Here is a 27954-nt window from a genome sequence, read left to right on the forward strand (position 1 = left end):
GGAGAAATATTAGACTCATAATACTCTTTTCACAATGATGATACCCACCCCCAGAGCAGCGTACTCCCAGAGGAGTAGGAATAGAATAATGTTTAAAATAATAATTATTAATTGAAGGAATACACAGGCAAGGGGTACCTCTTTGACCAGTCTCCTACCTACGCCCTAAGATATCTCTTTAGAATGCAATTTTCCCAAGGGTATAAAAACATCATTTAATTATTGTTTTAATTAGAATCCTTCACTCAACCCATCTGAGACCAGGTAGACCTTTTTTCTTAATGTGTTTTAAAGGGAAGTGTTTTTATTGTGATCTGATTTGCACATCTGCTGCTTTTATTCACTGTACACTTCTTAAAGTCACCTGCTTGGACTTTGTTTCAGCTCACATACACTTGAACTTTATAGAGACATTTTTCATTCTTAAAATACTCAAAGGTCATTTTCATGTTGAAGAGGCATGCACCTTAGTTTAGCATCTATTTGAAGTTAAATATTGGTGCCAGACTTGGGTTATAAAGGAAAAAAAAAAAGCACAGTCCCTTCCCTAAGGAATGTGGACTTCATAGTTTATTTTAGGATTTCACACTCTATATTATTTCTTCTTTTACTTTTTGACTTATGCATTTCTTTTATTTATAACTTAAGGTTTTCCCTAAATAGAGACTGCACTGAGAAGAGTTAACACAAGTGAAAACTTAAAGATTTTCAATTCCATCTGCTTTGAAAGTTAAAGAAGCCCTCTTATATTTTGTGAGGGTGAATAAAAATCATTGATTCAATGATGTCATTTTATAATACAGCACATAACATTTCTAGGATAATACATTATCAATCTGGAAATTAGTATAAACAGAATTTAGTAAATTCATTGCAGGGCCAAAATGAAGTTAAAATATGCTTTCCATTGTTGTGTGTATAATTTCACACTGAACGGAGCTTGAGACATCATTGTTTGGTGATTACAATTACTTTAGGTGTACAAGTTCATTGTACCTGCTCTTGTTTCTCATGACTCATTAAATATTGATACATACTTTGAGTGTCTATAGGATTTTGTGGCCAAGGATGATTACTTTAGAAATACTGTGTTGAGATATTCGCCTTGGAGGAATAACCAGCTTCTGTTCAGATGCCTACAAGGTGATGTATATCAGATTTCTTTTTGCTATCACCAGGAAGAATGGTAAACAGCATTGGTAGCTGTGACATTAAATTAAGCAGAGTGGGTATCATTTCATTGAGTTTCCCAATAGTTCAGAAGCGAATCTAGAAAAACAGCTGCTGTGAAAACAACTCAGATTAGACATCAGCAAGCTAGAAGAAACTGCTCTTTGTCTTTGTCCAGAATTTTCTTCTAAGCCTGTTGTCATTGTTGTTCAGTTGCTCAGTCATGTCCAACTCTTTCGAACCCCATGGCCTGCAGCATGCCAGGCTTCCATGTCCTTCACCATCTCCTTGAGCTTGCTCAAACTCATGTCCATTGAGTCAGTGATGCCATCCAACCATCTCGTCCTTTGTTGTCCCCTTCTCCTCCTGCCTTCAGTCTTTCCCAGTTTCAGGGTCTTTTCTAGTAAGTCAGTTCTTCACATCATGTGGTCAAAGTATTGGAGCTTCAGCCTCAGCATCAGTCCTTCCAACAAATATTTTGGGCTGATTTCCTTTAGGATTGACTGGTTTGTAGGTTTCTGAATTGTAAGAAGTTTGTAAAATTGTTCAAAGAACATGTTGTAGAAGGTATCTGTGTTCATTAAGTCCACTAATGACTTGGCAGTCTTCTCTGGTAAAGAAGTCTGATGGTAAAGCATCTGCCTGCAATGCTGGAGACCCGGGTTTGATCCCTGGGTTTGGAAGATCCCCTGGAGGAGGAAATGGCAACCCACTTCAGTATTTTTGCCTGGGAAATCCCATGGACAGAGGAGAGGAGCCTGGTGGGCTATAGTCCATGAGGTTGCAGAGTTGCACATGACTGAGCACCTTACACCTCATCAGCACCTAATGATCTGACAAATCCAAGCACTTAGCCAGGGGTGGTTTGGTGGTTTTTGAGCTAGAAACTTGTGGCTTTACTTTGGCTGACTCTGGCTTACTTGAAGGTCAGTTCATTTCAGTCACTCAGTTGTGTCTGACTCTGCGACCCCATGTACTGCAGCCTGCCAGACTTCCCTGCCCATCACCAACTCCCAGAGCTTGCTCAAACTCATATCGCATCAGGTGGCCAAAGGACTGGAGTTTCAGCTTCAACATTAGTCCTTCCAATGAATATTCAGGACTGATTTACTTTAGGATTGACTGGTTTGATCTCCTTGCAGTCCAAGGGACTCTCAAAGTCTTCTCCAACACTATAGTTCAAAAACATCAATTCTTTGGTGCTCAACTTTCTTTATGGTCCAACTCTCACATCCATACATAACTAATGGAAAAACCATAGCTTTGACTAGATCGACCTTTGTTGGCAAAATAATGTCTCTGCTTTTTAATATGCTATCTAGGTTGATCATAGCTTTTCTTCCAGGGAGCAAGTGTGTTTTAATTTCATGGCTGCAATCACCATCTGCAGTGAGTTTGGAGTCCCCCCAAATAAAGTCTGCCACTGCCATCTATTTGCCATGAAGTGATGGGATTGGATGGCATGATCTTAGTTTTCTGAATGTTGAGTTTTAAGCCAGCTTTTTCACTCTCCTCTTTCAATTTCATCAAGAGGCTCTTTAGTTCTTCTTTGCTTTCTTCCATAAGTGTGGTGTCATCTGTGTGTCTGAGGTTACTGATATTTCTCCCGGCAATGTTGATTCCAGCTTATGCTTCATCCAGTCCAGCATTTCTCATGATCTTGTAGTCAGGATTAAATGCATTATTGCATGTGAAAAATGCTTTTGCCCCTTTAGTGAATTGCTTGATAAATGATAAGTCAAATTAAAATTATTAGGTATTATGGGTATCATCTGATATACTTGCTTGACCTAACTTATTAGTCTGTTGTTTGTTGCCTAATAACTGTTTAGTGAGACAAGATGATTGAATCTTTGGGAATAAAGAAATATGCAAAGTATCTTAGAACTTGCCCTCCCTCCTGCACTATGATCAAGTGTCTCTGACATCAAAGGGCATGAAAACCATCATGAACATATCCAGGGTGCCCTGTGTTGGGTGTATTTAATAGGACTTCTGAGATTTGTTGTTTAGTCACTCATTTGGGTCTGACTCTTTGCAACCCAATGGACTGCAACACACCAGGCTTCCCTGTTCTTCACCATCTCCTGGAGGTTGCTCAAACTTATGTCCATTGAGTCACTGATGCCATCCAACCATCTCATCCTCTGTCATTCCCTTTGATAGCTTACAGTGAACGATGTCAGATTTGTGATCTCTGAGGAAGATTTGGCTTTGGGACCAGGGACCAGGCTTGATCACTCGAGAGCTTTTGTGTAGCAGAGTTTTATTACACTGAAAAGGGACAAAGAAAGCTTCTGACATTGACATCAGAATGGGGAGGAAGAGTGCCCCCCTCGCTAGTCTTAGAAAAAGGAGTTATATACTTTTTCAATTGGTTATTACAATAAATCAAAAGGATGTCTCAAGATTGTAAAGGTCTTACTAGACCCATTCCCACAATTTACATTTTAAGATAACAGGATTAGAACTTAACAATAGAAAGAACAGGATTAGTCACAAGGTTTTCAGGAAGAAGAAATTGCCCTCAAGCAGGATGTAGTTTTGTTATAAAATCCTTACTAAGAAATGTAGGAAAAAAAAAAAAAATTGTCCTTTCCTCCTCCTTGAGCATGCCAGACTCCTATCTCCTCCTTGAGAGCCGCAGACGCCTTTCTCCTTCTCAGAGACCCTGGACTTCTTATCAACCTGCCTAGGAATTGACACTCTCACCTTCTCCTCCTGCCTTCAGTCTTTCCCAGCAAAAGGGTCTTTTCTAATGAGTTGGCTCTTCACAGCAGGTGACCAACACGTTGAACTAATGCCACTGCAGCGTACCAGCCTCCCTTCCCTAATGGTTCCCTGCTCCAAATAGTACAAAATCGCATCTCCTTTTGTTGATTCATTGATACCATGGGTCTTGTCTCTACTCCTCCAACTTAATCTCCCCTCACTTCTCTCGGACCACTACAGTCTTTCTTTTTGTTGAGCGCCTCTGGCTCGTCCCCTTCTCGGGAACTTTTCAGATTTTATTCTTGCTGTTTGGAAAGTTTGTTCCCAGAATCTTTAGATTCAAGCTTCAATTTGAATGCCTGAAGTCTTCTCTGATGATCTAGGTCTCAGCTAAAGTTGTGGCGAGTGTACAGGGGAGCAGTGTGCTTACTTCTGTGTTGGTGTTTGCATGTCTGTCTGTCTTCCATACTAGAGTGTTCTTTGAGCAGAGGAGTCCTTTCTGTTTGTTTTCAGGAGAGTGAGTATAGCAAGCCAGAGTGTAGCACATAGTAATTACTTAATAAATGTATGTTAACTGAGTCCACAGTGCTTGTTAATACAACTAAAATACTTAACCAAAAAAAAAAAAAAAAAAGTTCCACAGTATGTGGCCTTTCTAATATTATCTAAACTATTTAGCCATTACCTAATAGACTCATCCATTATCTATCTATATCACTGTGTGTGGATAGATAATGCTAAAACATTGTGAAAACTTTGCTTTTCTTATGTAAGGCAATTATTCCTTAATTGTCACACTCTGAGTTTGTTTTGCCCACTACTTTTCATAGCCAATGCAGAGATTATATACAAGCTGAAATTAACAAAATTTTAATGAATTCCCTATTGATGAAATTCAAACTAATGATGCTTTGCTGTACAATGCCTTAAAAATATTTTATTTTGCAGAAAAGTGTGACAATAAAAAGCTATTGTATATAGGCTTTTAAAAACATCTAAATATACATAAAAATCAAAGTAATTATCCTAAGAAAAAATTTTTATAGGCTTACTGTCTTTTGAAAATCTATTTTCTTATAGATTTGCTTCCTTGTTCATTCATTGACAGTGCTGACAAGATGCACTTACAAGGGGGCCACATACATTGAAGGAAATTGTTACATTTCTTAAATTGACATGAATTTTTATCCTCCAGCATTGGGAAAAGGCAGTCATTTTCCCCTAGGAAATAACAGCAGCAGCAGCAGCAGCAGCAGCAGCATCATAACAGTGGAAAGTAAGGCACATTTTAACCCAGAGTAACTGTTAAAATGATACACAAAACAGCTATTTAGAGTTTGAAATATTTTCTGTAGAGTCACCAGTCCTTCAGGCCAGTTCAGTGCTACTTATCTAGTTTCTCGTTCATAGCGTTGATGCTTTCAAAGAGCAAAGTCAAAGGGAAAGCAATTTGAGGGCACACAAACCTCCTCTAAGCCAGGCATCAGTTTAGATGGCTTGTTATTGGTGATCTTCTGGTGGAAATTTGACTGGATTTTGAGTTAAATGCTTCAAACTGTTCTGGGAACACCAAACTTAGCAACCAGAGCAGCTGGGAACCGAATGATGAGGACATTCATTCATTTCTTCAACCAAAAGTTATGGGACACCTTCACACATAGCACTGTGTGAGTCATAGGACAGCTTGGAATGTAACTACAAGGCCAAGGACTTGCCATGTGGAGCCTCTAGTTTCTAAAGAGAAATGGAAGCTGAAAGAACCAGGCACTAATTCCCAAGGAATAGGCACAGGTGGGTGTTGGCAAATAGGCAACAAAATGCCATTCTCTCTCAGTTTAAAAACACTCTCATTTGAAAAGAGGAGAAACTTGAAACATGTTCGGTGATTATTTTCACCGAAAACAAATCTAAGACATAGGCCCTGAATTTCTTTTCTGTTTTCTAAATTGGTTTATGTGTGCATCATTAGATTTCCATACTCATTTAACTGTTTACTCTTTTATAGAAAATAGTGAAACAAACTCTGGGTTGTTTCCAAAAACATACCCCTTGCATGGCACTCTCAGGAGATAGCACTTGTGATTTTTCCTGTCAAAGCATTCTCGGGAAAGGCCTTCGTTTCCAGCCTTCATTCTAATTAAAATAAACAGGACAGCACATTGCTCTGTTCTCTTTTCCTTTGAAATGACAGGTTTTTCTTTTCATGAAGAAACATAACCTGGGTCGACACGGACCACTGCTCTCCAGCCTCCTCAGGCTGCTCTCTGCCAGCTCAGTGCCCCTCGCTCAGGGCCCAGCTGACCCCTGCCCCATGCCCCACAGCTGCGATTGCTCCCCTGCCTTCCCCCTCACACACCTCTCCGTCGCAGGGATGGGCTGGGAGAATGTCCAGGTGAAGTTTAAATTCCTTCCAGTGGCATTTCTAACCAAAATGGGGAACCTTATCAATTTAAGCAGATTTCCAGCTGGAAATACTGTGTTCCAAGATACTAGTGGCAGAAATGCTTCATATTGGCGCATTTCCCATGACTCTTTTTATATTTGTCTCTCTGTCTATTCCTTCTATTTTCCCTCACCTTGACTTTCCTTCTTGCCCTTTTTCATTCTCCATGCACCACCCTCCCCAATACAGAAAAAAATTTTTGAGCCTGATGAAAACACATTTTAGATTTTCTTACCAAAATGGCCCATCAATGATTAGATCTGACATAATCTGAGAACCTCTCCAGTGTTTCCATCCAAAGTTTAATATTCTGTAGAATGTTCTTCATGTTCAGTGGCACAACTGAATTGATATTGGCTCCATTCAAATACAAACTGTCTTACCTGGTGTGATTGAAACGTGCAGACTTGTCCTATGAAATTGCGTCCTTTCAGAAAGGCACTGTCTGTGTAATTGGTTTATTGACTTGTTCAGTAAATTTTTATGGTGCCAGACACCATTCTAGGCACGTGGAGTGCATCACCCAACACAGCAAAGATCCCTGCCTCCTGGAATTGACGTTCTGATGAGGAGAGATGGGGCTTATACAGTAAACGTAGCATGTGAATAAGACAGTTTGTATGATAGAAGGTGATAACGTATTTGAAGAAAAATAAGGAAATAGAACAAGCTACCAGAGGTCAGGAAGATGTGGGGTGGAGGTAGGGGCAGTTTGCAGGATTAAATTAGGTAGGCTTGGTGAGTGTCGTTGAGAGGGAGGGATCTGCACAGAGACTTGTAGGAGCGAGGAAATTAGCCAAGCATCTCCCTGGGACGAGCAGCCCAGAAGCTGGACAACAAAACCAAGTGTGTTTCTGGGATGTTTGGGAATAGAAAGGAAGCCTGGGGGCTGGAGCTGAGGTGGGATGTTTGGGAATAGAAAGGAAGCCTGGGGGCTGGAGCTGAGGTGGGATGTTTGGGAATAGAAAGGAAGCCTAGGGCCTGGAGCTGAGGTGCGAGGTCGTGAAGTCAGAGACTTGCTGGGAGTCCAGATCATAGGGGCCCCTGCTGGGCTTTTTAAGGACTTTGACTTTAAGAGTGTGCGTTGATTTATTTTGGCTGCACCGAGTCTTAGTTGCTGTGCACAGTTACGGAGAGCAGGGGTGCTCCTCTCTAGTTGTGGTGTGTGGGCTTCTCATTGCAGTGGCTTCTCATTTGGAAGGAGGAGCTGTGGAGCAAGTGGGCTCAGCAGTTGTGGCTACTGGGCTCCAGAGTACAGGCTTAGTTAGTTGTGGTGCACAGGCTTAGTTGCCCCGTGGCACGTCCAGGATCTTTCTGGACCAGGGATTGAAACCGTGTCCCCTGCGCTGGCAGGCAGATTCTCAGCCACTGGACCACCAAAGGAGCCCCAGGACTTTGACTTTTATGTGGAGCAAAATGGTGAGCTCCTGTGGCGTTTTAAAGAATTGACGTGATCGGACATCATTTTAGGAAGTAAACCCTGGCTGCTGTGGGTTTGAAATAGATCTTGCATGATAGTAGATCCAGGAAAGGAGGTAGGGATAGAAGAGAGGACACCTGTTAGGAGACTAGTAGGAGGTTGGATTTTCAGGATATTTGGGCAGCAGGGTCAACAGAATTTCCTGACTGGGGGGAAGCAGGGTATGTGAGAGGGCGCAGCCAAGTGGAATGCTAAAGCTTTTGCCACAAAGAAAACCTAACAGTCAAAGGATTAAAGTCTAAGTCTAAGTGTAAATAGCCAAAGAGAACACAAGGTTTTTTAAAAATGTAAGTAGTGGAGAAAGGTGACAAGATAAACAGGTCCCAGTTTCAAGCTACTGTCCCTTTCCCCTTCACAGCTAGACCCCAGAAGGGGCTCTCTGCAGCAGAGCCTCTGCACACCCTTCCCTGATGTGGAGAATTCTCTTCCCCAAGCCATGTGTATAGTTGACTTATTTGCAGCTTGTCTTCCCCAGAGAACTCTTCCCAGGCCGGGCTCCCTAATGCAGCCCTACTTGTGCTCATCTCTCTTCCCAAGATCTCTGTTTTGCTGCCTTTATTTCTCATGTTGCCTTCACAAAAAAGTGTATTTGCTTTCCATTGTCTGTCTTCCCCTCTGGAATGTGCTATCATGAACTCACATCCTTATCGCTCTTGCTATTGCTTGCTGCTTTATCTGCAGTATCTAGAACAGTGTTTGGTACATAGCAGATATTCACTATTGGTGATGACCAAAAATTGATATTACAGGAAATCAACAAGGGTGTATTAAATCCCTGCAGGGAACACCAGCAGTTACTGTGTAGGGTTTAAGGGAATGTTTTAATGTAGCATATTTGGGCAAGAAATGAAAATGTGAAAATAAATAACATATAAATCACTGCAAATGGTGACAGCAGCCATGAAATTAAAAGACACTTGCTGCTTGGAAGAAAAGCTATGACAAACATAGTGTATTACAAAGCAGAGATATCACTTTGCTGACCATGGTCTGTATAGTCAAAGCTATAGTTTTTTCCAGTAGTCATGTATAGATGTGAAAGTTGGAACATGAAGAAGGCTGAGTGCCAGAGAATTGATGCTTTCTTTCGAACTGTGGTGCTGGAGAATACTCTTGAGATTCCCTTGAACAGCAAGGAGATCAAAGCAGTCAATCCTAAAGGAAATCAACCCTGAATATTCATTGGAAGGACTAAGCTGAAGTTCCAATACTTTGGTCACCTGATGCAAAACGCCAACTCATTGGAAAAGACCCTGATGCTGGGAAAAATTGAGGGCAGGAAGTGATTGGGGCGACAGAGGATGAGATGGTTAGATAGTATCACTGAATCAATGGACATGAATTTGAGCAAATTCTGGGAGATAGTGGAGGACAGAAGAGCCTGGCATGCTGTAGTCTATGGGATCTCAAAGAGTTGGACATGACTTAGCGACTGAACGACAGCAACAACATACACAACTCTGTAAAGAAAAATCCCAGAACCCTCCGTATATGATTTCTTGGCAAATGATAAGGAAAATTGAAAGGCACTTATGAAGGGAGAAGAATTTAAAATTGTACAGTTATTGATTTTCAGAGGTAGAGACTAGCTCAGCAGCATATGCAGGTGGGAATCTTTGTTGAATCTCATTATAAAGCTGTTTTTCATAACATGCATAGAGGAATAAGGAGTATAGACTAGACAGAGAAAGATTATTTGGCACGGAAGGTGTGGGCAGAGACCCAGAGCTAAGAGAAGTTGGGGCCAGTGAAAAACAGTGAACAGGTTTCCACATGGGAGGATTGGAATAGAAAATAACCATCTCATATTTCTTTCAGATTGCCACCTAGAGAAGGGTCTGACAAGAGTAGAATTAGCTTCATAGATGATGAATCAGAGCAAAGACCTGACATCATTTTTTTAACCTACTGAGGACAATTAAAGATCCCATTAAAAATAAAAAATTCTGTCTCTGCCAATAAAGCAGTCTGAGTTAAATATCCAGGCAAATCCTAAAATGCTGATGCCAACAAGATTTTTTTTAATAAGAAAAGCATCAAATTATAGTGAGAAATGATAATCACTTATACTTCTGGAGCTAATATTAATTCTTAAGTAGGAGGCTGAACTTTGCTTGCCTGAGGAAGAAAGAGTAACACTTTTAGAACCATAATAATTTTTAAAATATATAGTTCTGAGGACTTTCCCTCAGGAATATGTAAAAGCCTGTGGATGGTGGGATTAATTTGGAACTAATTCAAGGAGTGTCTTTAGAGTTTGGGGTTTATTAAAGAGATTGCCTACAGATTTGAAATCATCTGGCTGTTGGACTTTCTCTGGCTGAGGGAGACTAACTTGGCCTCAGAAAAGCTAATGCCTGTAAACCCACAGTGGCAAAAGTCTTCAAGATGGCTTTCCTCCTGCACATCCTTCCAAATGCTGTAATGTGTTTTAGAATGGACCATTACCAAATTTTGTCTTTTGCCCTGAAATCTTAAAGACCGGATGGCACTTTCTCTAATCAAAACCACTTAGAAGTTTGACAAATCTTGCTGCTGCTGCTAAGTCGCTTCAGTCATGTTCGACTCTGTGTGACCTCATAGACCAGGCTCCTCTGTCCCTGGGATTCTCCAGGCAAGAATACTGGAGTGGGTTGCCATTTCCTTCTCCAATGCATGAAAGTGAAAAGTGAAAGTGAAGTTGCTCAGTCGTGCCCAACTCTTAGTGACCCCATGGACTGCAGCCCACCAGGCTCCTCCGTCCATGGGATTTTCCAGGCAAGAGTACTGGAGTGGGGTGCCATTGCCTTCTCCGTTTACAAACCTTAGGCAGTTGCAACCATCAACGGTAAACCTTTTAGGTACAATGATCAGAGTAACTCATAGCTGATTTCATGGATGGGAGTCCTCCAGGGAGAGAAACACCACTTTAGAAACCAAGGGGGAAATTAGAGGGTTTAATAGGCCGACCAGGGTATTTTCAAACTAGCAGAGGAAAAAAAAAGTCAAGCTACTTTGTATGACTGAATGCATTTCAGGTAAATTGAAGTGAAATCAAGTCCAGGATGTTGTTCAAGGAGAATATCCAGTTATTTTAAAGGTAAAAGTCCATCCAGAATATCTAAAATCAGGAAAAAATAAAAGAAGTTAGAAGTTAATGATCTGTGTGAGAAATTTGACATCTCAGTGATTAGAAGATCTGCAGTGGGAATCCCTGTGATGCCCCAGGAATGAAACAAAATCTTTTGAATGTGTGTAGCTAATCCCCAGTGTCAGAGGCCAAATTCACTAGCTCCTGGACTTTATTCTCTCATCTGCCAAATGAGTCGGGATTAGGGATGGGTTAGATTAGGGAATCGCTTAGGTATATTTCAGTTCTAAAAGTGGAATCAATTAGATGTATATTAGTGGAATTCCTATGACTGTTTCATAGACTTGTTTTATTGCAAGAGATACTGTGAACTCATGTTCCATATAGGTTCAAAAAAAAAAGTGAGATACATGGAGAGAATGTTTTCTGCCTTGAAAATGTGATCAAGATTTACCCAGAAAATCTTGAGAGTGTCATTGGATTTTCACAGTGGTATTGTTTGCTTTACCTAGCTCTTCTAATGTGTAGATGTCTGTAGATTTCCCAGGGTGGAAATAGAAAATGCCCTTGGCAGAAGTAGAAAGCAAATCTCACAATCTGCATATCTGTGATTTGACATTGGTTCTTCAGATCCATGAGAGTGGGACCTACCTGGCTTCTCCTCTGTCTGCTCCCAGTATATCCCCTTCTCTTCTTTCATGTAAATTCCTTCTCTCTTCCTTGATTATAGCAGTATCATTCTTGTCCATCCTGTGACTTCACTGGCTTCTGTCTGATCTCTGAAGCTCTTGTTGATCCATTAGTGAGGTTTCTTCAGAAGAACTATAGGCAGTATTGATCTTGGTGTACTCCTGTTTCACATGATTCAGCTCAGAATATCATGGTACCTTTATTGCTTTATTTTTTTCCCTCCTTATCTCCTCTCAACTCTTTATACACTCCTTGAAGATAGCATCCTTCTTTAATAAGTTGGACATCTATGTATAGCCTCTTATTTGGCTATTTTCTGCAGGGAATCTTGCTGCTCCTTTGGAACCTCATCCTCACAGTTCTGAAAGCCAAAAATGACATCATGAAATCTGTTTTAACAGCTGTCAGCCACTGGTATAAATGTAGCCATCAGTTCAAATGATAGCGTGTTCTAATGCAGTTGTGTGTGTGTGCGTGCACATGTGTGTATGTATCATTTTGTAATAAAAACACTTATTTCTGTCATACACTTCTCTTGGGAGCACAGCTGTACTCCACATTCCCTGGGTGTAATGAAAGATCAGCTTATCTTAGAGTTGACACCACTCTGGAAGGTCCTTGAGAAAGGAAGGGAAAGGAAACAGCAGCCTGGGGAAGGGACTGCTGCAGACATGGTCAAATATATTCCAGCACACAAAGGGCTCTTTTTCTTTCTTACAAGATTTTTTCTTTCTTTTCTAATGATCAACTAGGATTAGGATGTGAATTGTGGTGTATTTTTTGAAGTGAAATTTCTTGCACTTTATCGTATTATGTTTTATTAAAATGTTTACATATTTTGTGTACCATTATTGGTTATGTACTAGTAGTCAGGCTTGGCTAGCCTATGGTGCAGTAACAAATCTTGAAGTCATAAGGGTTTAACAAAACAAATGTTTGTTTTTCTGTCATGTCACAATTGAAAGATTGAATGGTTCCTCAATAGCTCTTCATATAGGGACTCAGGGATTCAGTGATGATCTTCCAGTATATTCTAGGAAAAAAGTGTTCGTGCTCTACTTCCATGTTAAACCAGTATATAATCAGTTTCTTGATGAACTAAACAGTGAACAGTGTGAATTCTTGTATTTATTTATGTAGTCAGCTATTCTTCCTGTCCCCTCTCTCTCCATACACACACACACATGCACACATGCACACACACACACACACACACACAAGGAGTCTTTCCATTCATTGTATCCATTCATTGTTAAGTAATAAGTGCAACAGAAACTGAACCTGGAAGAACAGGACCTTCTGGAACACAGCACATGGGCATGTAATCTTAAAACGGAGTCTGCCTTCTGAGAAACTTAAGACTTCCAGTAACTGGCCTTCTCTTCATCCCAACCCAAGTAGTGCCTTGACAGACATCAGTGACACAATAAATACTTGTGTGGAACAAATGAACTCAAAACTTTCCTCAACTCTGCCTTTACTGTAGAGCTAACCTGTCTCATTATGTTGCCGTCTGAAAATATTCCCTATCATTTTCTGTCCCTGCCCATATTTGCAGTGAATGCTTTGAAACAAATATTTGGACTTCATCTGTTGTAACTTGACAGTAAAAATTGCAGTTAAGGAATGTTTTCAAAATTCCAGAATTTCCCATTTTTTGGAATTGACATGATATGACTTTCGTAATATAAGTAGAAACTTAATGAAGTCATCAAATATGTAAACTGCAAAGATTTAAAGAAGAGAAATAGATTAAAGTGACTGAAGATAGTTATTGAGTTAAAATTCATTCAGTAGCATTTTTCAGCTCTCACTTAAATCACTCTGTATAAGTGTCATTTCAGCTCCTTTCAGTATCCTAGCCTTAAGGATAGTGCAGTAAGTACAATAAAGATAGGGTATAAATTGTGAACAAAGTATAAAAGGATTGTATCTGTTCATGGTTTACATAGACTGTTTCTGAGCACCTTTTCACTTCAATGGCATTTATCAAGTTTTTTTTTTTTTTTTAAGAGAGGGGAGCTTGTAGAACTCTGTAAATCAGGGAATCTGTTATACATTCACATTTTGATGATCAGCAAATCACATAGTCATTTGCTAGAGTAAAACAGATTCATGAAATCAGTAAGTTTGTTATTCATTTATGCCAGACACTTTTTCCCCTCTTGAAGTCCGTAAGGCAAACACATAACATTTCATTGAGCTAAAAAAAGAATGAGAACATATTTCTAGCAAATGTCACCAGTTTCCTTTACCTTGTGTTTCTTCTGTCTTGTTGAGAAATGCTCAAGGCAAGTCATCACCATTGGTGTGAGATCAGTGGATGATTCTATTATTGTTAGTGATGGGGACTTCTGCAAACATTTATAAAAACAGGCAGGCTATAAACCAGTTAGGGGTGAGTTTAATTTTTGTATTGTGAATTAAAAGTACTGAAGTTTCTTAGGTGTTTTAAGAAAATAAAATGTTATTTTGTTGCTTTGGAGGTCACAAAATGGAACTGGGTTCATATAACCAATTTTCATATAAAAATTATAGAGTTTCCATGACTAATTTCAGGTCAAGATATTCATTTGCACACATAGTCATCCTAAGTGCAGACTATCAGGGGCTTCAAATGCTGTCCTCTTAAATCCATTACCAGCTTGGCCTTGCCTCGTACTCTTGTATTTTTGAGGCTGAAGAGCATGCACTGAGGATCTGTTGCTTTAATATTAACTGTGGAAGTACGCTCTGGAGGGATTCTTTGGTCATGTACATTTCACTATACCTGAAGTATGTTTGCTCTTGGCTAAGGAATGAATTTCAGCTATGTTGCAGTATGATGCTGTGCTCTGGATTATTTTCGGTTTAATGAAGAAGCATTGCTGTCAAACGGTTGCTCATAATGAAACTCCGCCTTTTCCACATGTGGACCACATTTTCATAATGTAAAGCTATAAAATCTAGTGTTTCACTATGGAACAGACTCTAACATGATGCTGCTTCTGAGCTGTCAGCACACACCTGAGCTTGTTGAAGAAATGAAAACAACAAATATCAAGTCTGCTCTGATTTACCTAAATAGGGAAAAACTTGAGCCAAAATCAAGTCAAAATTCAGACTAGCTTTATTATTTAGCCCTTTTGTAGCTGTTCTCTAGATACAGTCATAGGTATCTATCGGGTTGTGAGAAGAACAAACCATTCCTCTTAAGATTTGAAAAGTTTATTGAGAAAATGAAGAGAGCTGGGTATTCAAAATATTTTATTTTCAATTTTTAAAAAGACCTTGTAATTTAGCTTGGTTATAATGAATATTACAAGAAGGCTTATGTGTGGGAAAGCTCAAAATGCACAAAATAAGTAGAAAAGGGGGAATAACTATCTTCAAAAAGTCTAATGTTCTGAAGGCTGCGTGGTGTGCAGACGCCTACAATCTTATCACCTATATATTTCTCTGATTCTCCTTAACATTGTGCAATTGTTCAAACTGCATAGAGTTTTAATGGCTTCTGTTACCTAGTTTTTCTGGGGAGAGATCTATTTTTTTTTCTAAATATCAGACTAAGTAGTCACTACCTGATTTAAATAAATGGATCCAGAAGTAGCCTGACAGTGTACCAAACAAGACCTGTGTGTATAATGTGAGTTCTTTCTTTTCAATTTTAGAATCAACCTTGTCCTATGTTAGGCAGCTGGAGGCAAGAGTAAGACAGCTGGAGGAAGAAAATCGCATGCTGCCCCAGGTGGGTGACTTCTAGAAGCTCACAGCTAGTCAGTGTCATTTGAGTTATAGTATTTTATTTGGAATTTAAAGTCTCAATTGCATTTTCTCCTTTAAATGATAGACATCATTTTGTCAGTAGTCATTCATCAATGTACAGCATGATTGCTTTTCATAATTAATCATCATATTGTCCAGATTCTTAAGCGTGATACTAAAGGGTACATGTGTCTAAAATAAGTATGTCATATCGTTTTGTAAGGAAGAAGAAAGATAAAACAAGAGTAGAAAGTGCTTTGATGGTACTGCTCACATCTGTTGTGCATGTTGTTGGTGAACATAGGGAAGGGACTTTATTTCAGTGGAAATGTGCTAATTTACAAGCTAGGGAGAGCTACAGGTAGTTTGAAGATTTCATATTTTAATTAAATGAGTACTTTCTAAAATTTTTTGTGATATAATTGAACACTTAGAGTGCAACAAAAAAATGACAGTAATTGACAGTTTTTACCTTGGGGATTAATTTCTTTTCCTGGATCCATATAAACTGGTACTTTTTATGGGATTTAAGGCCTTGCCATATATTTTACTTAAAAATGTATTTTACTTTTTTCCATGGGCTATTTTTCTTGAAATGATGTTGGTTGAGGTCATGGTTCTTGGGAAATGTTTTGTTGAAGAGTTTAACAAATCTACTGATTTGGCTTGGTTTCCTTGACAGGTAAACAGTAATGTATTTTATTTTATTTTATTTTTTTAATTTTATTTTATTTTTAAATTTTACATAATTGTATTAGTTTTGCCAAATATCAAAATGAATCCATCACAGGTATACATGTGCTCCCCATCCTGAACCCTCCTCCCTCCTCCCTCCCCATACCATCCCTCTGGGTCGTCCCAGTGCATTTTAATATGTCATAGAAAAGAATTTTCTCAACATTTAGTCACTAGTGTTCTTTCTACATTCTGGTGACTTTTTCTATTTCATTAGTGACTAAGAGAAAATTAAACCTCTAATAATAAACAATTTAAATGTCAAGACAAAGAGTGTTTATAGTTCAGGAGAAGATATATAAACATTAATACAAAGAATTAACCAAAGACTTTAGAAAGCTGTTTTAGGTCTTTTAAACCTTGTTTTTAAAGTAGTTTTGCGATGGTTTAGGCTGTCAGGTACTGCATGTAGGAATGTCTCTTTCTTTTATTGGTCAGTCATTAGAGATTAAATGAAATGAGGCTATTTCTCACCCTTCTCAAACTGTACATATGTCAATGCTTATGATGACAGAAAGGTTTATTTGCATTATGAAATAAAATACTACTGGAAGAGTTTTTTCTTGCTTTCTTTTGTATTTTTTATTTTTAAAATTTCGTTGCCATTTTCCCTTTTATATTGGATTCAGGGTATGACTGTGCTAATATCCTTAACTGACAACATCTAACTTCTCTGTTCCAAGAAACCTAAGAAATGCAATTAGTTTATTTTATACATGTTATATCATCTCTGAGGCAACTGGGATTGTAAGCAACAAAAAAAGAGGGAAAAAAGAAATGTTTCTTGCTTTTCCTCTGAGTGGGAATTGAAATTTACACCAAGTATTGAGTATATGCATGTGTGCTGTCTTATTGAAAAAGAGGTACAACAAATGGGAAAATAATTATAAAATTGATTTTTTTTTAACCTGTAAAAGTGAGTTTTAGAGGTCTTGAAAGGAGATCAGAAGAGTCCTCAACTATACCTGATGTGTGTATATTTAAATATTTGCATAGTTAAGAATAGATGATATTACTTATTTTTTACAAATTCATATGATTTTAAGTACATTGCTGTTTTTCATCAAAGAAGATTGCTGTTGTTTTTGGTTTTGGTTTTCTCTACAAGAAAGGGCCAAGAAAACCATATTTTATTGAATCTAGGATGTTATTAATGTGGGAGGCACTGTTATCATATGTACTTTTCAGAAAGAAAAAAGATGTTGTCAATTATTGTCAGATTCTTGCTGATTTCAGTGATGGATGTTAAGAAAAAATAAATTTTTTAGAATTCAGCTTTTTATGTATCTAAAGTACTTTAATGCTGAGAAGATCTATTGTTTGCAATACTGTCTTGGACTTATGCAATGAATATAATCTGACTCAGTTCAAAAATATTATTCATTTTAAATTTCTGTACTCGAGAGTGTTGCCTTCATTTATAACTAAGATAGGTATGATAGAATCACCATTTGTGACTACTTGTATAAATACTGAAATGAAGTGAAATTGGTAAACAAAAACAGAACAAAATGAACAATAACAAAAAAAAAAAACCTGAAATGAACACGGACAGTAGATCAGATCTGAGGATGGAAAATAGTAAATGGACCTCAGAGCAGTGGGAACCATGTCAACTGAATCCTTGTAGAAGTCTGAGACTTGGACTAAATAACACAAAGACATATGTAACTTATTCTTAGATGTTTAGTCATGAAATTTCCCTCCAGAAACAATTTCTGACTGCATGATATGAGCTGATTTGCAAGGTCAGTTCAATGTGACAAGCTGACATCCCTGTATAAATTAGTATCAGTATCTGAACACTTGATTTTCAATTATAAGAACTTGCTCACTGTGCCTTGATTAGAAGGTATTATTTTTTTATTCCCAAGTTTGTTTTTTTGAAAAAAAAAAAAAGTCCACTTGTCTTTGGATAATCAGAAATAAGAATATAGTAGACAATTGGAATTCCAAGTGTATCAGATACCTTTTGTGACTATAGCAAGGTTCCTTGCTGTGGTTGAGTATTTAGACTAAATTACATAAAACCTTTCCTGGATGAAGAAATCTCCTTAATGCCTACTTTTATTCTTTAGATAAAATTGTATATAATAAACAGAAAGTCACAACTTTGCCCTAGAAATACATATTTAAAACTAACCAGGATGAGTGTCATAAATGCTTGTGGATTTTTCTCTGGATAGTTGCAAACTCTTCCATTTCCTAATATGTAAATAACAAGGTTTCTCCTAGCTCTTACATTTCATAGGCCTAAATGTAATTAAAGTTTGGGTCCAGTGTTATGCCCATGCAAAGTTACCAGGTCCCAGAATGAAGGATTTTTTATAAAATAGAAAAATGCAGTGAAGACTCAGTGGGGTTCTGTCTGGTGGTGAAGAGGAGCTCACAGGAGGCATGGATGAGATGCCAGTATGGCTGCTGTGGCAGGTCATCACTAGTAAGCACAGAATTCTTTGCTCTGCCACAGCTTTTGCAGTATCCTCCGAGGATAGCTAAGCTGCACCGGAAGTCCGGTTTGTAAACACAGTATTTCAAAGGTGTCCTAAAGTGAGAACAGTCTAATTAATTTCATAAAATGTATTATTATTATTTGCTAGGTGTTATTTGAAAAGAAAATGCTTTTTTATACTGTTTTTAAAATGTTGTGAGGAAGACAACATGAGGTCTACCCTCTTAATAGATTTTTCAGTGTATAATACAGTCTTGTTACCTATTGGCACAACATTGTACTTTAGATCTTCAGAACTTACCTTGCGTATTGAAAATTTTACACATGTAGATTAGTGACTTCTCATCTCTCCCTCCCCCCTCCCAACTCCTGGCGACTACCATTCTGTTTTTTGCTTCTATGAGTCTGACTGTATTAGACACCTCATCATGTAAGGGAAATCACATGATGTTGGTCCTTTTGTGACTGGCTTCTTTCTCCTGCCGTAATATTATCATTTGATCCAGCAATCCCACTTCCAGACAATTTACCCCAAATAATTGAAATCAGGACCTCACAGAGATATTAGCACTCTTATGTCTATTGCAGCACTATTAACAATCACCAAGATATGGAAGCAACTTTAAATATCCATCAGCAGGTGAAAAGATAATGAAAATGTGGTATAAACATACAATAGATCATTATTCAGCCTTTTAAAAAAGAAGGAAATCCTGCCATACAAGACAACATGGGTCAACCTTGAAAATGCATTTCTGAAAGTTGGCGTAAATAGTCATTAAAAATAACACGGACCTGGAATATCTTCCTTGAACACATAAACTAATAACATTTTTTACAAATTATGTTTGAAAATGTTTCAAACGATTGTATCTACCCTCTTATAATACATATAATGATAAAACTGCTTAGACTGGTCTATCAACTTCACTATGTATATACTTAATATGGTGAAAGTTGCTTTGCTGTGTCTGACTCTTTGCAACCCCATGGCCTATACAGTCCATGGACTTCTCCAGGCCAGAATACTGGAGTGGGTAGCCTATCCCTTCTCCAGGGATTCTTCCTGACCCAGGAATTGAACCGAGGACTCCTGTGTTGCAGACAGAGTCTTTACCAACTGAGTTATCAGGGAAGCCCACTTAATATGGTATGAACCCTAAATGAAGATTGTGTGTTACTTAAATAAATGTAGTTGCTATCTATGAAATTACATTAACTTTCAAATCCAATAAGGTAAATTAACCCACAAGGTCATGCATAGCCATTTGTAACTAAAAGACCTGAGATGGTATAAAGTTATAGTTATATAAAATTTATTATTACTATTATTATTTTGGCTTCACTGGGTGTTCATTGCTCCATAGCATGTAGGATCTTAGTTCCTGAACAGGGATCAAACTTGCATTCCCTGCATTGGAAGGCAGATTCTTAACCACTGGGCCACCAGAGAAGTCCCAGGAATTTTATATGAAATTTAAAAGGAACATACCTATTTCATGTATATTTATACATAAACACAAGCTTGCTCTGGATAGTTATAAATTTTCAAGTCTGACTGGAACCTTACTTTTGTATCAGATTGGACAACCCCCTCCTTTAGAAAAGGTATGTAAAGTTCACAGAGTCTGGGAGTATAGTCCTGGTCAGACAGCTAATTACAGACTGACTCAGGCCAAGATGTGGGCCTGTTCAGCATTCTTTCTAGTGTACACACAGTGCCGCCTTTAATCATTTCATACCATTAACTTAATTCACTGGAATTAAGCTGCTATGTCTATTTTTGTCCTACTGTCAAATTCTTTTTTTAAACATATATCTTAAAAAAAAAAAAAAAAAAAGGGCTTCCCTCATAGCTCAGTCGGTAAAGAATCTGCCTGCAAGGCAGGAGACCCACATTTGATTCCTGGGTCCGGAAAAACCCCTGGAGAAGGAAATGGCAACCCATTCCAGTATTCTTGACTGGAGAATCGCACGGACAGAGGAGCCTGGCGGGCTACCATCCATCGGGTCACAAGAGTCAGACACAACTTAGCGACTAAACCACCACCATCTTAAGAATTAACATTAGATCTGTGTAGCCATCTAAGATTCATTAGGCCTTTATTCCTGCTTTAAGGGAAATACTGTTCTTCAGGCTGTAGTATCCATCATAAATGAAAGAAAAACATATTTTAGAGTCCTCTCCTCCCTGACACATTTTGAAAATACTTCAGAATCATAAAATTGTATTATATAAACACACTGACTCATATCTGCATACTTAGAAATTGATTTCTTAGCATGTGGTCCAAGACGGTCATTTGTTCAGATAATTGGGAGGCAGGTGGGCAGGGAAATTAATAGATGCAATAGTGGTTTTTGAGGCATAACCCAGTGACATTTGATATTTTAGCCGAAATTCAAAACCCTTACTTGGATCTTTTTACTCATTCCATTGTCTTCTTCTTGATGGTCACAAAGATTTTTTTAATCCAGACCTAACCGATAACATTTATGTGCTATGTGCTACGTCTGAGATGGAGAAGGAAATGGCAACCCACTCCAGTATTCTTGCCTAGAGAATCCCAGGGATGGGGGAGCCTGGTGGGCTGCTGTCTATGGGGTCACACAGAGTCGGACACGACTAAAGCGACTTAGCAGCAGCAACCGATAACGTTTATGTGTTATGTCTGAGATGCAGTCTGTTCACCAGGAGAAAATATCTTAAAGTGGATGATGATTACCTATCTGATGATTTTATTATAAATACTATCCTTTGAAGGCATCAGTTACTTTTCAGATACAACCATAAGGTAAAAACTAATATTTTTAAAGCTATTTTCACCCATCTTGTGTTGAATTTGAATCTTGCATCATGGAGAGGGCTAGAGACAAGAAACAAGCAGTTTGCTGAAAATTCAAAGTCAATTAAGTACATTTATTACAAGTCTTACTGGGAAATCTGTTTTTTCTTCCAATGCTCTGGCACCAGCATCTGCTAGGAAAGCATTGTATGTCCTCTGCGCCCCAGAAACCCTCTCCAGAACAAAGCACCCACCTCTTGAGACCAACATTTTAGAGCCAGTTTTCAGTGCTGGTGCCTAGTGTCCTGCGCCTGCCCTGTGCTGTGGGTTCAGCAGTGTGTTTGAAAGGCACTGGCAACTTGGCTCACCATCCAGTGGGCCCTTCCAGCAAGTGTTTCTATTTCTGTTGTGCTAGCACACATGCAAGAGGCTAATTTTAGGAATGGAAATGAAAAATCTCCCTCTCATGTAATTTGGTTGCAATGTAGCCTCAAAACAGTGTGGTCTTTCAGTGTTCTGGGCAAGAGGCAGGGTCGTTTCTAGAACTGTTTCAGAACAAAAGGAAGAAGCTGTCAGTGTTCCCAGAAGTGCTGAGGAGGGTACACAGGAGCTGAGGAAATCGAGCCCCTCACTTCCATGGCAACACACCACAGGTCCAGCGTCACATCCCAGAAAGGCGCCCTCACCTGTGTGCTTGTGCAGACTGCCCGGCGCGGGGCAGAGATGCGGCTGGGGGTGCTTCGCTCTGACGTGTAGATTTGCCTCCTGTGCTCTTCCTGTTTTGCTGTGGAGCTATTTACTGATTGTGTCAGTCTTTCTCCTTTCCACATTTTTCTGACTTTATGTTTTGCAAATCACTTTTGTCTTATCAGGTCATAAATATATTTGGCTTTTCTTGAGCTATAGTTGCTCTGGAAGGAAAATTCAGTAACAATTGCACAAAAGGAGACGCTTTCTAGGAGGCTTCGAGTGAGTGGTGGCGCTTTCTAGGAGGCTTCGAGTGAGTGGTGGTATCCTGTTGTTATTTGCATGTGACACTCCTGAGGAGTAACTTGTGCAAAAAGATTGTTTTCATGGATAGCAGCTCTAATTATGTTGCATAACCTGAGTAGAATCGGGATGGTAGTGATAGGAGAGTTTAGTTAAATCCGTTAAGGGTTGGTTGCTGCTAGTTGTCCTCCACCAGAGAAACAGTGCTTGTGGAATATGGTTTTCTCTAAATCACCATGATTTATATAATTAAACACAAGGAAAAAAAGCTTTTATGTATAGTTCAATAGAGTTTTCAAAGGACAGATGGGTGCTACACAAGTGGTGTGGGTGTATTGGAATAAAAGAGACAGATAGATATGGAAAGTAAATTAATGGAGGAAAGTCATGCTGGAGAATCTAAATACATGGAGACTAGGTTAAGGGAAAAGTGAAAATCTATCAGGAAATATAAAAAAGTAAAGCTCATAGGAAAAATGTCTATGGCAACATGGACTCTCTCAAAGGGTGTATTTATAGCTTTCCTCAGTGACCCTCTTCATGCTTGAGAATTCTTGTTTGAGAATCTGCTTCATGATGAGTAATCTTATTTCTAATGAGAGAATTAATGAAGTAGAAATGCAATAGGAAACACAGCTATACTACTTATTGAACTTATTAATATAATTATTGATTTTAAAAGGTACTCAATTATTATGGCTGTGGTGTCAATAATTTATATTTAACAATGTTGTTTTTTTATAGCTATACTGGTATGTTAGTAATTCAATCACAAAGGCGTGTTTTTAAAAAGGTTTTTGATTTGTCATCACCATAAAAATAGCAGCAGTTTTGTTACCTGTCTGTGGCAGAATTTGTCACCAAAAATGATGGGACTTGCTGAGCACAAAGTTTTGCTGTATAGTAATATCAACTAGAGTCAAAGAATGAGAAGCAATATGGAGGAATATTGGGGGAAAATTTGAGATGGAACTATAAGAGAAATTAACGATGCCTTGTGCTGTAGTAATGGCTCTTTACTCATTTTTTTAAATCCAGAGTCGAGTCAAAAATTTTTTATAAGGTGGAGATGGAACAGTCTTCACTTTTCTTGCTCCTTTCTAAGGGTAAGAAAACAGTCTTATCGAAAGTGGTAGAGGGCCTGCCCTCGTGGTGCAGTAGCTAAGACTCAGTGCTCCCAATGCAGGGGGTCCAGGTCCAATCCCTGGTCTGGGAACTAGATCCCGCATGCCACAACTTGGGATACCGTGTGCCGCAACGAAGACCTGGCTCAGACAAATAAACAGACACTAAAAAAAAATGTGGTGGGAAATGTTGTATCATATTTGACTTGGGAATTAAATTAAGTAAATTAAATACTACTGAAATATGGATATAAAAATGTAAGTTATGACACCATGGTTAGTTTACACTTGTGAAGGTGCTGAGACCCCCATTGGAGCACAGCCTCATTCTTATCTCTGTTTCCTGCTGGAGGTCATGACCTCTCTGACTGATGGAGGAGAGGCATCTGAGCCGTGTTCTATCCTCCTCTTATCTCTGGTTCCAACCTTTCCTACAGTGGAGTTTCGGCATCTTTCATTTACGAATCTAAATGTTCAGTTTGGTTCTTTCCTGTAGCTTGAGGAAGTCTGTGGGCTTCCCAGGCGGTACAGTGGTAAAGAATCCGCCTGCCAGTTCAGGGGATCCAAGAGATACGGGTTCGATCCCCAGGTCTGGAAGAACCCCTGGAGGAGGAAATGGCAACCCCGTCCAGTATCTTGCCAGGATAATCCCACAGACAGAGGAGCCTGGCGGGCTATAGTCCATGGGGTTGCAGAGTCAAACGCTACTGAGCACACACGCGTGCTGTTGCTGAGGAAAATGTGTAACTTAGAATAAAAATTAAAATTGGTGTGTCTTAATAATTGGTAGTTACCTGTATCTTCAGAGTGTAATGTAGACAAACATAAATGTAACATAGGCAACATCTGTATTTCCTAAGTATAAATACAATATAAATAATAAATGTAATATAGGCAAATAATTATATTGCTTGACAAAGGAAGACAGTTTGTCAATATATTTCCAAGTGAGTTGAGATTTTCCTAAATTATATTTTAACAGCTATCATTGTGTGATAAATAAGCAAAACATAACTAAGTTGTTTTTAAAAAGCTGAGACATAGTCAGCCATGACTGTGGACTCTTGTTAGTAAACAGGTAATTAATGGAGTCACTGTGAATATGCTAGACCAAGCACCAACTAGGAATTACGAGAATTAGGGCTTGACCTAATGAGCTGTTAGACCAGGACGGAACCCTAACCTCTGTGAACCTTAAATGCCTTGATTAAAAAGGAAGATTGAATCAGCTATGTATATACATATATCCCCTCCCTCTTGGACCTCCCTCCCACTGCCTTCCCCTCCCCCCAGTCTCACCCCTCTGGGTCACCACAGAGCACTGAGCTGAATTCCCTATGCTATACAGCAGGTTCTTACTAGCGCTCTGTTTTACGCATGGTATTGTATGTAAGTCAGTCCCTATTACCCAATTTATCCCCCATGTCCACATGTCATTCTGTACATCTGTATCTCTGCTCCTACCTTGCAAATAGGTTCATCTGTACCATTTTTCTAGATTCCACATTTATGTGTTAATATACAATATTTGTTTTTCTCTTTCTAACATCAGTCTGTATAAGATTTACAGATGGACAGTGTCTAGGTCCATCCATTTCTCTACAAATGACCCAATTTCATTCCTTTTTATGGCTGAGTTAATATAGCATTGTAAATAGGTACCACATCTTTGTCCATTCATCTGTTGATGGACACTTAGACTGCTTCCATGACCTGGCTATTATATAGTGCTGCAATGAACATTGGGGTGCATCTGTCTTTTTGAATTATTTTTTCAGTATAAGGACTGTCCATACTGTTCTCCATAGTTGGTATAATCAATCTACATTCCCACCAGTGGTGCAAGAGGGTTCTCTTTTCTCCACATCCTCTCCAGCATTTATTGTTTGTAACTATTTTGTTGTTGTTATTGCACTGAGTTGTTGTTTTGCATGGGCTTTCTCTAGTTGCAGTGAGCAGGGGCTACTCTTTGTTGTGGTGTGCAGGCTTCCAATTGCAGTGGCTTCTCTCGCTGGAGCCCAGGCTCTGGGGCACGCAGGCTTCAGTAGTTGTGGCTCTGGCCTCTAGAGAGCTGCCCAGTAGTTGTGGTGCACTGGGCTTAGTTGCTCCAGAGCACATGGGATCCTCCTGGGCCAGGGATTGAACCAGTGTCCCTGCATTGCAAGGCAGACTCCTAACCAGTGGACCACCAGGGAAGCCCTATTTTTTGCAGATTTTTTTTTAAATATATTGAGCTTCATGAACTATCTGCATGTTTTAGAGATTAATCCCTTGTCAGCTGCTTTGGTTGCAAATATTTTCTCCCATTCTGAAGGTTGTCTTTTCATTGTGTTTATGGTTTCCTTTGCTGTGCAAAAGCTTTTAAGTTTCGTTAAGTCCCATTTGTTTATTTTTGTTCTTATTTTCATTACTCTAGGAGGTAGGTCAAAACAGATCTTGCTGTGATTTATGTCAAAGAATGGTCTTCCTGTGTTTTCCTCTAAGAGTTTTATAGTGTCCTGATGGGACACTGGAAATCCATGACTTTTTATCCAGAGAAAGTTTGTGTGTATGTGTAATGTATGCACAAAAGAGGTGCGCCCTTTTTAATTCTGATAGAAAGTTCCCTAAAACTACAACTTGACACTGTATTGCATCTTTTATTTACAGGTGTGTATTGTACGTTATTCTACCTCAATGTGTTCTAACGTTAATGAAATTTCATCAGATAGCTATTAAATTTGTTAACATTTTGTCTTGTGTATTAAACTTTGAGGTTCATATCGCATCAAATATGCATATAATGGGGCTCACATTTGAGTCTGGGCCATGTTAGCTTATGTATATTTAGAGAGATAATGTGCAGTCCCCTTAATGTTTATTTTTATTCTTTATATAAAATTATATGTAATGAACATAAAGGCACTCATTTTCCCTAATAGTATACACATTTAAAAATAACCAAGATGAGTGTAATGATTGCTTATGGATTTCTCTCGGGTCAGATACAAAGGCCTCTGTTCACTGGAAAGTGTAGTTCCTTTCAGCCCTGAACATTCTGAACCCAAGGACAAATAAAAGTGTGTGTATGTCTTAAAACTGTGCAAAACCACCAAGCCCCAGAATGAAGGAGTCTGTAGTCCAGAACAGATAGAGGAATGCAGTGACAACTGAGTTGGTTCTATCCAGTGATAACGAGGAGCCCACGTGAAATATGGATGGGTATCACTCATCACCCACTGAGCACAGGCTCTTTGTTCTCCCATGCTTTCTGTGGTACCCCACAAGCATCACTGAGCTGTGCTCTACATCCAATTTGTGAATACAGCATTTCAAAGAAAGATGTGGTGAAGTGAAGTGAAGTCGCTCAGTCGTGTCCGACTCTTTGCGACCCCGTGGACTATAGCCCGCCAGGCTCCCCTGTCCATGGGATTCTCCAGGCAAGAATACTGGAGTGGGTTGCCATTTCCTTCTCTAGGGGATCTTCCCAACCCAGGGATCAAACCCGGGTCTCCTGCATTGCAGGCAGATGCTTTATCCTCTGAGCCACCAGGGAAGCCTCCAAAGTATGAACAGCCCTATTACATTTTGAAAATGCAGTATTATCTATTAGGTTTTATCATTTGAGAAGAAATGCCTTTTCCAGGTTGATACCAATGATACTTAAAGATCACCAGAACTTAGGATATTCCCTCTTAAGCACAAAAACTAATGTAAACATTTTTTAAAAAATCATATTTAAAATATTTCAAAGGATTTTATATAATAAATGGAGAATGATATTTCACACAATTTTTAAAATTATGATGAAAGAGAACACCAATATAGGAAATGTTAGAAAATCAACTTTTATTATTTACCTCTAATTTATGCCAAAACAATGTGTATCCTTTATTCTAAAATATAACATACTTTTCAGGAATTCGATTCTGAGAGAAGCCAAAACAAAGTACTGTGAAAAAGAAATGACAAAGATATGACATATCAGACAGTCTTTTGCAGTGTGACTGGACTGAGGAAATAATGCAAGAGGTCCTGCGTGTGCATCAAAGGCGGATATACTGGGATCCACAGAAGGAAGAAAATGTTCTTTCAAAGGAAACTGATTTCTCATAGATGACTGTAGGCTGCAGACTAAAGCATATGAAACAGCAGCCAGCAAGAAGTGAACCAGGCCTTTCTTTGGATATAGTAGATGATACGGAGATTGAAAGAGAACTGGTAGGAGATACACTGCGAGGCAGTGATCACTGTTGCTTTTACAGTTCCCATGGAACATTTATATACTGTCTTTCGGATTGTGCGCCATGGAATCTGTATAAACTGGTAACGTGTTGACATATGAAGCTAATTAAAGCATGTGTAGAGAAGCAGGGTTGCACAGAGTCCAACATGACTGAAGCGACTTAGCAGCAGCAGCAGAGAAGCAATATGAATAAAAAGTGTATGAAATACACTACAGGCTTCCCCTTAATTGTTTTATGACCTAAGGGCCTTTAGGGGCTGGATTTAGGGTTTATTTTAAAGTTTAATCTAGAAATTCTACAATGCAGTTTCTGTATTGCTAAGCAGTGGAGTA

General features: G+C 38.8%; 1 protein-coding gene across 9 annotated transcripts in view; it reads left to right on the forward strand.

Annotated features, from left to right (window-relative positions):
* Window positions 1–27954, forward strand: part of CCDC85A (coiled-coil domain containing 85A) — a 229910-nt gene that overhangs the window by 159606 nt on the left and 42350 nt on the right. For 8 of the 9 annotated variants that reach the window (XR_002181747.2, XR_002181748.2, XR_011569253.1 and 5 more), the window contains exon 3: window positions 15216–15292. The exons of the other annotated variant lie outside the window; for it this stretch is intronic. Coding sequence is in view for 5 of the 8 variants with exons in the window: in XM_070798689.1 (XP_070654790.1) it covers window positions 15216–15292 (77 nt within the window). In the remaining 3 variants the exon portion in view is untranslated. The remainder of the gene's footprint in view (window positions 1–15215; window positions 15293–27954) is intronic. 9 annotated transcript variants of the gene reach the window in all.

The sequence above is a fragment of the Bos indicus genome, chromosome 11, assembly GCF_029378745.1.
Source record: "Bos indicus isolate NIAB-ARS_2022 breed Sahiwal x Tharparkar chromosome 11, NIAB-ARS_B.indTharparkar_mat_pri_1.0, whole genome shotgun sequence".
Lineage (NCBI taxonomy): Eukaryota > Metazoa > Chordata > Mammalia > Artiodactyla > Bovidae > Bos > Bos indicus.